The sequence below is a fragment of the Schistosoma mansoni genome, chromosome 1 (genome assembly GCF_000237925.1).
Source record: "Schistosoma mansoni strain Puerto Rico chromosome 1, complete genome".
Lineage (NCBI taxonomy): Eukaryota > Metazoa > Platyhelminthes > Trematoda > Strigeidida > Schistosomatidae > Schistosoma > Schistosoma mansoni.
In genome coordinates this window covers 40,857,189-40,870,138 of record NC_031495.1, presented here as the reverse complement: position 1 = coordinate 40,870,138, position 12,950 = coordinate 40,857,189, and the positions used below count along the sequence as shown (strand labels likewise).

The window sequence follows — 12,950 nt, the reverse complement described above, 5'->3', positions numbered from 1 at the left end:
GATCTGAAGATTTAAAATTTTTTCCCGCATACAGTCATGTATGTACACTGATGTTGATACAACCATCATATAGTTCTTAATAACTCTTTAGTGTTAAATTTTCCTCTACGCATTTCACTCTGAATACTTGCCTTACATTTTTAAACTTGAACATGTCATAATGTTTATGATTTAAACAAAAAACTACAAATTATTCGTCATTTTTAAATGAATGAGTCTTGGAAAACTGTAATAGAAACAGAACTACCGTTACTTCACTATGATTAAAACTGATAAAAATTTTGTTGGTAACAGACAGAATTCATTAACTTGTCTAAAAACATTTCAATTTTAACAGTGTTTTCTTCTCCGACTAGATAGTGAATAAATAATAACAAATCAATTGCTAAGGGATATTTTACTGGAATTAAAGAACTGATGTTGTTGTGGTTGTCAAAATGTCTAATTTGACCATGTTTAATCAATTTTTTAATATTAAGAGTTTTTTCGAAGAATAAAGTTTAAATTATATCGAAATGATTTACCTGTGAACAAGATTCTAACGTAGGAAACAGTATGACCATCATAATAACTAAAAATATTGATATTTGGTTAACATTATTGAACATTTTGTTATTGTCTAATAACTTTCTTATTATTTATCAAATTATTATCTGAATTATTTCTTACTAAATGTTATGTATTTGCTTTTTTTCTCTGGAAAAAAACCAATACGATTTAAGTGGTCTCACAAAGGTCACTCATTTTATGAGTACACTTACGAACGTATCGCTGATTGTGGTGTGTGTGGATTTCTATTATGGGGACTCAGTTCACAGGGTTTCAATTGTAATAGTAAGTTCAATTGTTTACGCGTCAAATATAGCTGTACTACAATTAAAGTTTATATAAGTTGTATTCGTCTACTTCTACGAACGGACATTTGTTGATTGGAGATAGTCGACAGAAAACCGAGCACCTAGGTATCATGCTACTTGGTACTCATCAACAAGGAGTGCGTGTTACTAATTACTACTCAGTGATCAATCACTTTGTGTAACAATCGTACAGTGTATCAACCGCTGCTTGAATAACTCAGGGGCAACATTTTTAATTGTGAAACTGTATTGATTTGAATTCTGACCTTACAGAGAGCACTAGTTTCCTAAAGACAGAAAGTTTGTCTTGCTGATGAGTGTCGAATGGCACAAAACGTGTGTCCAGCGTTCCCTAATCGCCTAACTGCAAAATATAATGCGCTCAGTGTTGAGTCACTTAGACTAGTAATCATATTATAAATTGGTTGACTATACTAGTTCAGCATTAAGGGACTGGATAAACATGACTCTGGTTACTACTCAGTGATCAATCAACTTAATGCATTGCAAATTATTTGAACTGATCGGATAGAGTATATGTCAATACAGAGTGCACTAACTTTTATTTTATGTTATATATTATTGATGATATGCTAATTGATATATTCACCCTCAACCTGGCCATTTTTTGGATTACTAATTTGGATATGTACTTGTAGAATCTGAAGACAATTTATCGAAAAGAATATTCGTTCAAAAATTAGTCTTTTGATAAATACTTTTCAAAATCAGTATTTCAATAGTTTCGTGTTGTTTTGAAGTTGAAAATAACTTTTTCTAATGTTTTCTTAATATCCAGCTATGATTAAGAGGGGTTTTTTCTTTCCCTTTGTAGATTGTGATCTATTTATACATTTAAAATGTAAAAACGGTATTCGAGATCATTGTAGTAGAGAAGGACGTAGAACAACTGGCGTTGCGTCTGCAAATGTTTTAAGCGGCATACTTGGTAGTATACCAAATCTAACCATGGATACACATGTTCCAGGTAACGCACCGAACCAAACGAATGAATCATGTAATAAAGTACCCTTAAATTCCAATCAAATTGGTTCGAATGATCTTATTCATCACTGTGAGTTGTTTATAATTTTATAGGCGTTATGGCGTTTTTTTCTCCCTGTTTGGTTGATTGAGAAATTTAACGGAAACATTTACCAAAGTAATACTAACTGATTTCATCATCAAATTTAGTCATATTCACGTAACTAAAATAGTTCAACATTATATTGAACAGTGTATCTCCAATAATTCGAAGCATTCTGCATGCTGCAGTGGGGTTTCATAACAAAACATAATTACAAACTTATGAGGGTCGTTTGAGTATTTTGGGCATCAGCAGTTTGGAACTAAATTATCTTAATTCCAGAGAGACTATAATCTTGGATTTGTTCGTTGCAGGTCTACTGTTCTGTTGAGTACCAACAGAAAATATCATGTAAAAGATGCATTTAAGAATCATTCTCTTTCGTTTTTTTTTCGCGAAACTTTTCAATTTTGTTGATTCCGTTCATATTCGAAATTCACGTTGCGGAAAATACAAAACTCATCAATCTCTTTCTAGTCTAAAAATAAATGATCATTCATATAAATCATACATTTTCATAATATTTCACCATCTCGTGTGCATTTGTTAGAATTGTTATCGATAAGTAATCAAAAAACAGAGTTCATCCTCATTAGTTATGTCTAACCTTGACACATTAACGTAGCTCGATGCTGAATATACAAAGTTGTTTTGTTTGTTTACCATGTTCGGTACTTAAGAAATTGTATTTCTAATTGTATCATGTGTATGTGTTATACCATTACAACGTGTTGTGTGGTACCAACAAATCTAGATAAGAAGATTAATAAAAGATACAGGTTTAGTCACAGTTATTCATAGTTTCATACAGTGTTCTCAATTGTGTAAAAATACACAATCTCTATCGAGGAAAGCTTCTATACAGACGTTGGCTTCTCATTTCATTCAGTGAAGAAAAAAGGAAGTGAATAGAAACACTTTTATTCATTGTATTGTGTTTGAAGTTGCAAACAACTAGCGTCATACATTAACGTATCATTTATCATAAACTCAAAAGTGTAACAAAATATTTTGTTGATATCATCACTATTTGGCATCGTAGCGTAACACTTCAATATACTGTGTTACAGATTCATAGAATAATTGTGATTTCTAACAATTAATTCTTGTCGACCAATCATTATATATTGTCTATATTAATCATTCATTTTCTGTTTGAAGCCTCTTTAACTTGTTACTGATTCGCTCTGTTAAATTTTACTTTGTCACTGACGTCAAATATCATATGATATTCACTAAGTTTTTATGATTATTCACTAAAATCTCTTTTTATCCTGTTTTCTCTTTGCATTCTTTCTTTCATCATAATTAAAATTGATTTGTGCACTAATGATTTACAATGCCCGCTATAATATAAATGCGTATTGTCATTATTAACTTAATACTACTACTGCTAACCCTGAATTGCAGGTTGTACTACTCATCGACGTTGTGGCTCTGATACACGTCATAAACAAAAGAAAGCTAATACACTAAAAGATTTTCATCTCTTACCCTCATTTCTTCATCGTAACAACAATGGTATTTAAATAATTAATGTTGTCAGTAATTATTTTCATTTTCGCTTATTAAAAAAAACATTAACATACGTGTTTATTGGTAATTTTGGGTAAATGTTTATATCTACGATAATGTTGTGTTACCTTTTTACCCTTTTAAAAATTTTCATATTTATCAAGAAGAGGGGTAATATCAGAAACTGTTGAATAGTTTTCACTCTTGTGAAGCGCATAAATAAATCAATGATATGCGTTGTATGAACAGTTTAGTTCATTTGACACATATGCATTTCTTGAACACCAAAGAAATTTTACTAACACTAATAGTATGTTGCACGATAAAGCTTTGTCATTTTTGGTATCAAACATTTTGGTTAGAACAAATAAAAAGCACAACTTAAAACCCATCTGTGTAGGACATAGGTTTCCGAAGTTTTTACAACGTTGGTCGTGATTATCTGCCCCAACTATTTTATTTAAATTCGCTTTATCAGATTGGTGTATAACATAAAGAGTTATTCTACAACTCAGCAGAGTGAAGTTTCCAGAACGACAAGTCATGTATATTTAGTTAACAGAAATACAGTTTAATAACTTTGTAGTCTGTTTTAATGATACATTGCTCCTTTTGAGATGATTTTGACATTTCTGAGATTCTCGCTGTGTAAAACGTTTAGTTCATTCAGTGTGGAGTCGTGTTTTTCTTTAAAGAATTTAAAAGCCACTTATGATTCTATATTATCTGAAATCACTGTTCATTTATCTAGGAGACTAGGAGACATTTCTGTAATCGTATGAGTTCACCATATCCTTAGTATACATTAAAATGTTAACACTAACAACAAACTAATTTCCAGTGATTAATAACTTTGTTAAAATTTGAAATGTTTTATTTTTTCTTAAATTAACATACTTTTATGGATAGCCAATTATTTCTAATCAAATTTTAACAGAAGCTTTCTGTGTTGCTTAATTTTACATTCCATTTTCTTTTTTTTTTATTTTCGTTATGGTATTTCGCTTTTTTTCTCAAGTTGTTTTAATATTTATATTTGTCAATGAATAATTGGGTATCAAATACTTTTTACACACATTCATATTTTTCACTTAGGAATTTCTTTTCTGTATATATATTCATTGTATATTTATTATTTAAACACATAAATATTGGTACAAGGGGGCACCAGATATATATGCGACGCACAAATGTCATTTGATTTGTGTGAGGGCTGTGATACTGTCCAGGTGCCCAAACTGAAGAAGGTATATTCATTGTGCTATGAATGTAATAAGTTGTTTTTAAAAAAGAAAACAAATTAAGTTGCATTGTATGTTAGTTACTACTCAACGTAGTTTGACGTGAACAATTCATAAATTCATAATTAAAATAATTAACTATGAAAAGTGTTATCCTCTCAATATCTCCCTCTACTCAGGTGCTGTTATTATTGCATTCTACCACTGTACTGATTTCAGTATGAAGACTTAAAAAAACATATTATCTGTGTGAATGGTTTGTAATTTAACTATTTCAGTTGTAATTATTTAAAATGTCTTACTACTAATCTATATTGTAATTTTGAAGTACTCTACTTGTATGCACTAAAGGGACATAACTGAATTGAATGATTAATCAATGTTTAGTCTCTCGTATAATACTATCTTGATCGAAATTATCACAGCGCAAAGAAAGAGAATCCATGAAGGAAGATAGACATAACAATAATCTTTTTCACGTGTTTTAACCAATTTTTGACCCTTATATCTCATTGTTCTAAAACCACAAACTTTCAACCAGAAGTCTAAGTCTATCAAATCAGTTCAATCTAACAATTAATGCTTTCATGAATCGACGCTGATTCATGCACTTTGTCGCACTGGTATCAGTTGTAGTGGAGTTTTATTCTATCCAGTTTACTGAATTAATGTAAACACTGAGTAGATATGTGTCATTATTTCTGTCAACGATTGGTTTGGAAGTAAAAGATAAACTGGATGAACAATTAAACACCTTGAACCAGTTACTTCTAACTTACTGCTTTTACAAGGCAATCAAGCTAAACACTTAATATGATTATTAGTTTTCCGTATTATTATTTCATAATTAAAACTAACTATATTTCCTTGATCACCTACGTACCTATCGTTTTGTTTGCATAAAAAAGGCAATCGGATTGCTTACATTCTTCTATCACTTTTCATGTCTATCCAATACACATACCACACTGTTGTTGTTATCGTTGTCGTCACGTCAATAAAACAAATGTATCTGGCAAAATTGAGGTCAAGGGTAAAAAGTATGTATTAAAAAAATACCGTTTCTAATATCTTTAAAAACCAATAAATGATAATATAGAATTTACCTTAATTATTACCTTAATTAATATTTCCTCTGTTCCATTATTCTTTTGAATGGTTAATGTATCTCGTTATTTTCTTCTACATATTAGCAGTATTAAATATTTATTCTCTTCAGATCTTTTTGGCGATAGGGCTACTTGAGGATTGTTTTGTTCATCTGTAACAAACAAATAGATAAACTTTCTACTTTCATTCAACAAAGATTGTATCAGAAGATATAGTTTCCACATAATGATCTATATTGTGTAGATTGTTATACAACTTCCAGGATCTGCTTCTCTTCGCTAATTTAACCAAACTTTTTTAGAGTTGATCTATTTTTGCTACATTTTTTCGTTACTTAGTTTATGTTATTTCTTTGTTGTAGTAGTTATTATATGATTGTTTGTATTTTTTCCCATATACATTCAGCTAACTCAGTTGATAATCCACACGACGTTGTTGCATCACTAGACGAGACAATTAATTCATCTTGTCAAGATAGTTCTGGGTTGAATGAAACTTCTTCAATATCCGGCAGCGGAGGTGGTGACACATCTATCAACTTTCCTTCGCCAGGATTATCTAAACGTGATTCTATTTCATCAATGTCAGTTGGATCCACATGTCAAACTCCTGTTGATTCTTATTTACAATCTGGTATTGGTCAAACAGACAAAATTAAATCTAATGGAGAGGAGTTTGGGATTATGGGAAATGATTCGCGTAGGTTGAAAATCTAATATTTTTTACTTTAAATGTAAAGTATTTAGAGGTAAATAGAATAAACTACGATTATCTTACAGATTTATTACAGCAAATAATTTTATTGAACTGGTTTGAATACAATTTCAAATAGTTACACTTTTCTAGGTTATCTGTAATTCTTCCTTTCTTTTTCTATTGATTGTTCTTTCCATATAGTTTCTGTATTATGATCGATCGAAGCTCATTTACTAAATATGATGTTTTATGTCTCTCATGCCTTCTGCTCACCATTCAGATACTGTAACCTTGCATTTTATTACAAATGTTTCCAGTAACTCCTAAACCATATTGTTTTATCACTCTTTGAACATTTCAGATACTTCGAATTTTTCTCTTTTATTTGTTTATGGTAAATAGTACAAATTTATTTATTATTTAGTGACCTTGGTTTTCTGTTCAGATTCACTTCGATATTATTTAAGATTGTTTGAAATAGATAATAATTGGACAGATGAATTGGTGATTTCTCTTAAATATTTAATCAGTCTATGCATTTGATTCCTCTGTTTCATTCGTTAATTACAACTTTTTCTTCTTCCATTTCAGTTGGCTACTACGTTTAGCTTAATGATTTTCCACTCTTTTGCTTTTCATCTTAATTGTCAACTTGAACTGAAATGCCTTTGTACCGGATTTTACGCAATCTTCTAGACTTTACGAGAGTTGATGGTTTTCCACCTTTTTCTTTGTCCAATCATATACTTCACCTGTTCTAGCTTTTATCCTGTCTCTCTCTCCGGGTTATACGTCCGAAAATTTTCGATTACACTTCGAATGCATTTTCTCATAGAGTTGAATAACAAAATCCAGTTTTTTATACTAATATGATGTTTATGTATGGTGATCTGTAATTTTGATTTCGTTCTAACAATTCTTTAGATTTTCTTGACTGAGTTTGTGAGCTTGTTAAGGTATGTGGGATATTTTATGACAGATTATATATAATACTTACTATTCATTTTACTTACGCCTGTTACCCCTCGTGGAGGAGCATAGGCCGCTCACCAGCATTCTCCATCCAACCCTGTCCTGGGCAATCCTTTCCAGTTGTTATTCATCCTTTCATATCTCCTTCTATTTCCCGGCGTAATGTGTTCTTTGGCCTTCCTCTTTTCCGCTTCCCTTCCGGATCCCAAGTTAGGGATTGACGCCTGATGCAGTTTGGTGATTTCCTCAATATATGTCCTATCCACTTCCAACGTCTTTTCCTAATTTCCTCTTCAGCTGGAACCTGGTTTGTCTTCTCTCTTAAAACGCTGTTGCTGTTAGTATCCGGCCAGTGAATGTTGAGTATTTTGCATAGACAACTGTTTATAAATACTTGTACCTTCTTGAATAGATGGATGTGGTAGTTCTCCACGTTTCAGCTCCGTACAGTAGGACTGTCTTGACGTTGGTATTGGAGATTCTCACTTTGAAGTTAGTTGACAGTTGTTTTGAGTTCCATATGTTCTTCAGTTGTAGAAATGCTGTCCTTGCTTTGCCAATCCGCGCCTTTACCTTTTTTATCAGTGATGCTTCCCAGGTACGTGAATATTTCCACCTATTCCAGAGTGTCTCCATCAAGTGTAATTGACTTGGCGTTCCCGGTGTTGTATTTTGCAATCTTGCTTTTTCCTTTGCGTATGTTTAAGCCTACTGATGCAGACGCTGCCGCTACATTTGTTGTCTTCATCTTCATTTGTTGGTGTGTATGTGATAGAAGGGCCAAGTCGTCTGCGAAGTCCGAATTATCTAGTCATATCCAACCTGTCCATTGTATTCGGTGCTTCCCGTCAGATGTCGAGGTTTTCATAGTCCAGTCAGTCACCAGAAGAAAGAGGAAGGCGGAGAGTAGACAACTTTGTCTGATTCCGGTCCTTACTGGAAATGCATCTGTCAGCTGTCTATCATGCACCACTTTGCACTGTAGCCCATCGTATGAGTTCTGGATAATGTTGACAATCTTCTCAGGAACTCCATAGTGTCGAGGAAGTTTCCATAATGTTCTCCTATCCACGGTGTCAAACGCCTTCTCATAACCAATGAAGTTGATGTATAGTGACGAATTCCATTCAACTGATCGTTCAACGATGATCCGTAGTGTCGCGAATCGGTGTGTGCACGACCGATCCTTACGGAATCCATTCCGTTGATCTGTAAGTTGGGTCGTCTACTGCTTCTTTCATCCGGTTGAGCAACACTATCGAAAACCTCTGGTACTGACAACAGTGTGATGCCTTTGTAATTCTCACATTTGCTCAGATCTCCTTTCTCTGGTATCTTGATGAGATATCCCTCTTTCAGTCCGTCGGCACTTGTTCTTCCTCCAAATTTTTCTGAATAAAATGTGAAGCATATATATATATATAATGAAAAAATCGCCGAAAAAATCAATTTATTCTAGTATATTTGCTTTAGTTGTTCACAAAAGAGGGCATAATCAAAACGCGTTTAAAGATATTGACTAATGTCGTATTTGCATGGGATGAGAAATTCAGGTCAATTAATTTCATTTCACAGTTGTACTAAATTCTAAAATAAAATGGTATTTATTGATATCTTTGTTGACCATGAGTTATCTCTTGCATAATTTCGTGCAAACGTTCAATGGAAAGAGCGAAAAACAACTATTCTTTGACACGTTTTTATTACAAACTTTTCTTGTGCTGTATATGTTCGATTAATTACGTAGGACATATGAGGTGTATTGTTTTTACAAACAAATATATTGGTTAATCCCTAAATAGTACAGAATATCAGGTTTGTCTGATCCTTAGCGCTAATGGAATCTGTCGACCAAGTTACAATATTTAACTAGTCTAAGTGACTCAACACCAAGTGTACGATGTTTTGATGTTAGGTGGTGAAAAGTAATCGGCAGGAAACGCTGAACCTAGGTTCCTTGCTAGGTGGTGGTCGTCAGATAGGTGTATCTAGAATCTTGTATGATAATCAAGTTTTACAAATTAATATTCCACATAGACATATTGCATCATATTATCATGAGGAAGAAAATGTCATTAAGTTAATAGGCGTTGTGAAGATTCACCATGATTTTCACATCCTTTGCATCATAAACTGATATCAGATGAGGATTTCTTTTAAAGTATAAAAAATAAATGAACAACTATTTCACCACCTTACATAGGGTTGAATTAATGGTATTTAAATCGCGCAGTGGACATGCTACTTTTATATTGGTAAATTTAAGGTTTAACGGCTGATGTATTTTTAATTGTTGCACGATCCTTGTAAAATGTCATCAATATTCTCCCTTTCTTGCTCTAGATTAGGTGAACTTCACTGTATATTTTCTCACTGTTTCTTGATCTGAAACTGATTTATAATATAAAGTATCTTCAATAAAATTTCGAGCAATCCGTTTTCAGTAATAGCTTTGTTTCTTTATTATATTTTTGGTGTGTGCAAAAACTTTGTATCATAGAACAAATTTTCAAGGGGGGGGAGATGACAGTACTTCAAAAAAACAAAATGATAATGAATAATAATTTGTTCACACTTTTTTTACTGATGATTGTTTAGTTTGGACGATAAATTCAGTTTTCAAAATAAGTGGTAATAATTCGCAACTTGAAAAATAGCCCTAGCAGTTTCTTCTCATGGAATATTATTTCATGTAGTACCTAATCAATAGATAGCATTTGACTGTCGTCAACAAATACTACATCCATCTGGTCTGTCAAGTGCATGACAAACAGTATAATGAGTAGTTTTGTATACTTTTCAACGATCCTGAATTCTAGAGAAAAATGGCAAAGACAGGTCTAACACTGACCAAACGTTTCGACAAAATTTACGTCCATTTTTTTCTATTCATATAGCATATTCTCGTGCAAAAATGAAATAAATAAATTTACATATTTATTTTCATTCACTTCACTAATCAGTTGTGTTTTATAGGTGAATTAATACTGAATCGATGCTGATATAGTTAAAATAAACCATTGTGTCATCGAATAAAAATAAAGAGAATTCAGCAAAGAAAATCTTTTCCATAAAATCATTTACTTAAGCCGTACATTCGTATTTATAATTGTGTGGTAAATACAGGTTTATAGAAGGATAGAAAATATTTCATCATAAAGTGATTCGAGGCTCCAAATATCAAATGAGGTTACTTTATAGTCAGGGTGTTAAAGAAGAATAGAAAGATGAAAATAACTTACGGGTCAAAATTATGAAAGATATTTGTACGTTTGACAGATATGAGGAAAAAACAAAAAACATACGGATCATACTAATCATGGAAAATTGTTAAAGGCTAATAATAACTGATTACAGCTTAAAATTACAAGGAAGTAATTTAAAGAAAAGCAAGACGAAGACACATAACATAAAGGAATTAGGGCCAAGGAAGGATATGAGGTTGAACGTACCATTTTTGCACACAGAGTTCAGGCTTGAACTGGTGGATCACCTGCGCAGTGCATAAGTTTTTGATTCGACATCCTTTCGATCCAGTTCCTTTGGTTGTGTAAATTATTTTAAAAGAAGACTCCTTCAGAGTGACGTCCAGAGTTGTTCCCGTATTGAACTGGTAACTGTTTTACGTTCTCCTTTTTAAAAGCCTTCTATAGACATATACTTACCATACAACTATAAATACGAATGTACAACTTGAGTAAATGATTTCATCGAAAAGAAAATTTTCGACGAATTCTCTTCATTTTTATTCAGAGATGATTATATCTGTACTTAACATTAAAATTGTATCCTTTCACAGATATACTGCCAAATACACAACCTCGATATATATAATATATATATATGCATTTATTCTATAAGATGTGTTGAAGTCAATTAATTTCTTTTCTTTATACTGTGTTTTTTTTACTTTTCAACCTGCACATGGATACACCTTCATTTAAACGTGTATATACATATGTACTTTCTGTATCTATCTATAAATATACCGTTTCTACGGAATTTGTAAACTCGTTTTCATACATGCTTACATTATTATTGGTTAATTTTTCCTCTACTATCTGCTGGGTTTGTGGTGTTATATTCTTTATCATAAAATGATTATTACGTTGTTACTTAATTACGGCTTTATAATCACTCATTTATATTTGTGGAATTGCTTATTATATTTTTGGGTGTACACATGAACACACATCAATCTGTGCATATTTACATGAACTGGTTGTCTTTTTTTGCATTTAACGTTGGCTATTTTCATCATAATTGTTCATTATCTTCCATTGTTGTCATTTATATTTTTTTACTCGGTGTAATTCATGCCATATTCTTGTTAACTTTCACAAATTTAACATTTGTATGCTCAATTTCTCTTTCTTCGTGTGTTTAACGGCTGTTGTGATATTTGCTAATATTTTTCTAAGTAGTAAAAATTGCACCTAATCATTCTACTGTGTTATTCTCATCTGAAGATATTAAAGTTCCATTAGATTCGAAATCATCATTACGTCATCGCTTAAGTATAACAATTAAACAAGGTTAATTTCTTTTCAGTTTATCTATCCTTTTTTCCTCAAACGATAAGTGTTTGATATTGAAATTAATCAACATATTATGAATTATAAATTTCTGATGTGTTATCATTAAAAGGTAAATTATTAGCTGGCTAGTATTTTCATAACTGTCCTATTGGAATTCTTCAGTGAACATTATATCCTTCTGTTTGCGTTTCTTCGGTGTTCATTTCATTGATTGTTATTTATCTTGCTTATAGTGTGACTTTGATTCAATCTACATCAGCTTCTTCAAATGTTGAGTTTTTATGGACTAAATTAAGTTTCACTCCATTTCATTTCTTCCTGTTTGTTAGCTAGAGATGAGGAATGCCACACCTTATTCGAGCTGTTTTTATGTTAATGAATCGGATTGCATAATATTCAGTGATACAGATTTTCGATCATCACTGTACACTCAATTAATACACCAGTTATAATTAGACAAGTTGTAGATAGTTGATCAGACGTTATACAAAGAACAATACATCTCCATGGTATAGATGTTGATCATTTAAATTTTTACAGGTTATCATATATCTGTAGGTATCAATGCTAACGTTGTACTTGATAGTTTCAAATAAATTAAGCATTATGTAGAAAGTTAATGATAAATATATTTTTTGTGATCTTGTTTTCTTTATACTGTTTAAACTTATGTTAATTTAATCCGGCTGTTTATTTACTCTGAAGAAGTGGCTTACATTAAGCTGCGAAACGTCAGAAAAACATAATTTTTCTACTCATAGGGTTATAACAACAAAAACTATATTCATTATCATAATATATTTGTTTTTTCTGTTTGCTTATTATCTTTGTTTCTTCTATTCTAATTTGTATACCTACAGTTGAAATTTATTGTGAGAATAGCGAAACAACTTTACTAAAAGTAGAAAAACTCATGAATCTGTGCTCATTTTGA

The 12,950-nt window shown here is 31.7% G+C and overlaps 1 protein-coding gene across 1 annotated transcript in view; it reads left to right on the top strand.

Moving 5' to 3' along the window:
• Smp_126600 (hypothetical protein) overlaps nucleotides 1-12,950 on the top strand; it is a gene marked incomplete at its 5' end in the record, with an annotated part of 81,788 nt that overhangs the window by 40,176 nt on the left and 28,662 nt on the right. Inside the window, 3 exons of the mRNA XM_018794436.1 lie at nucleotides 723-834; nucleotides 1,693-1,932; nucleotides 6,216-6,509. Of these exons, the coding sequence (XP_018648849.1) occupies nucleotides 723-834; nucleotides 1,693-1,932; nucleotides 6,216-6,509 (646 nt within the window). The remainder of the gene's footprint in view (nucleotides 1-722; nucleotides 835-1,692; nucleotides 1,933-6,215; nucleotides 6,510-12,950) is intronic.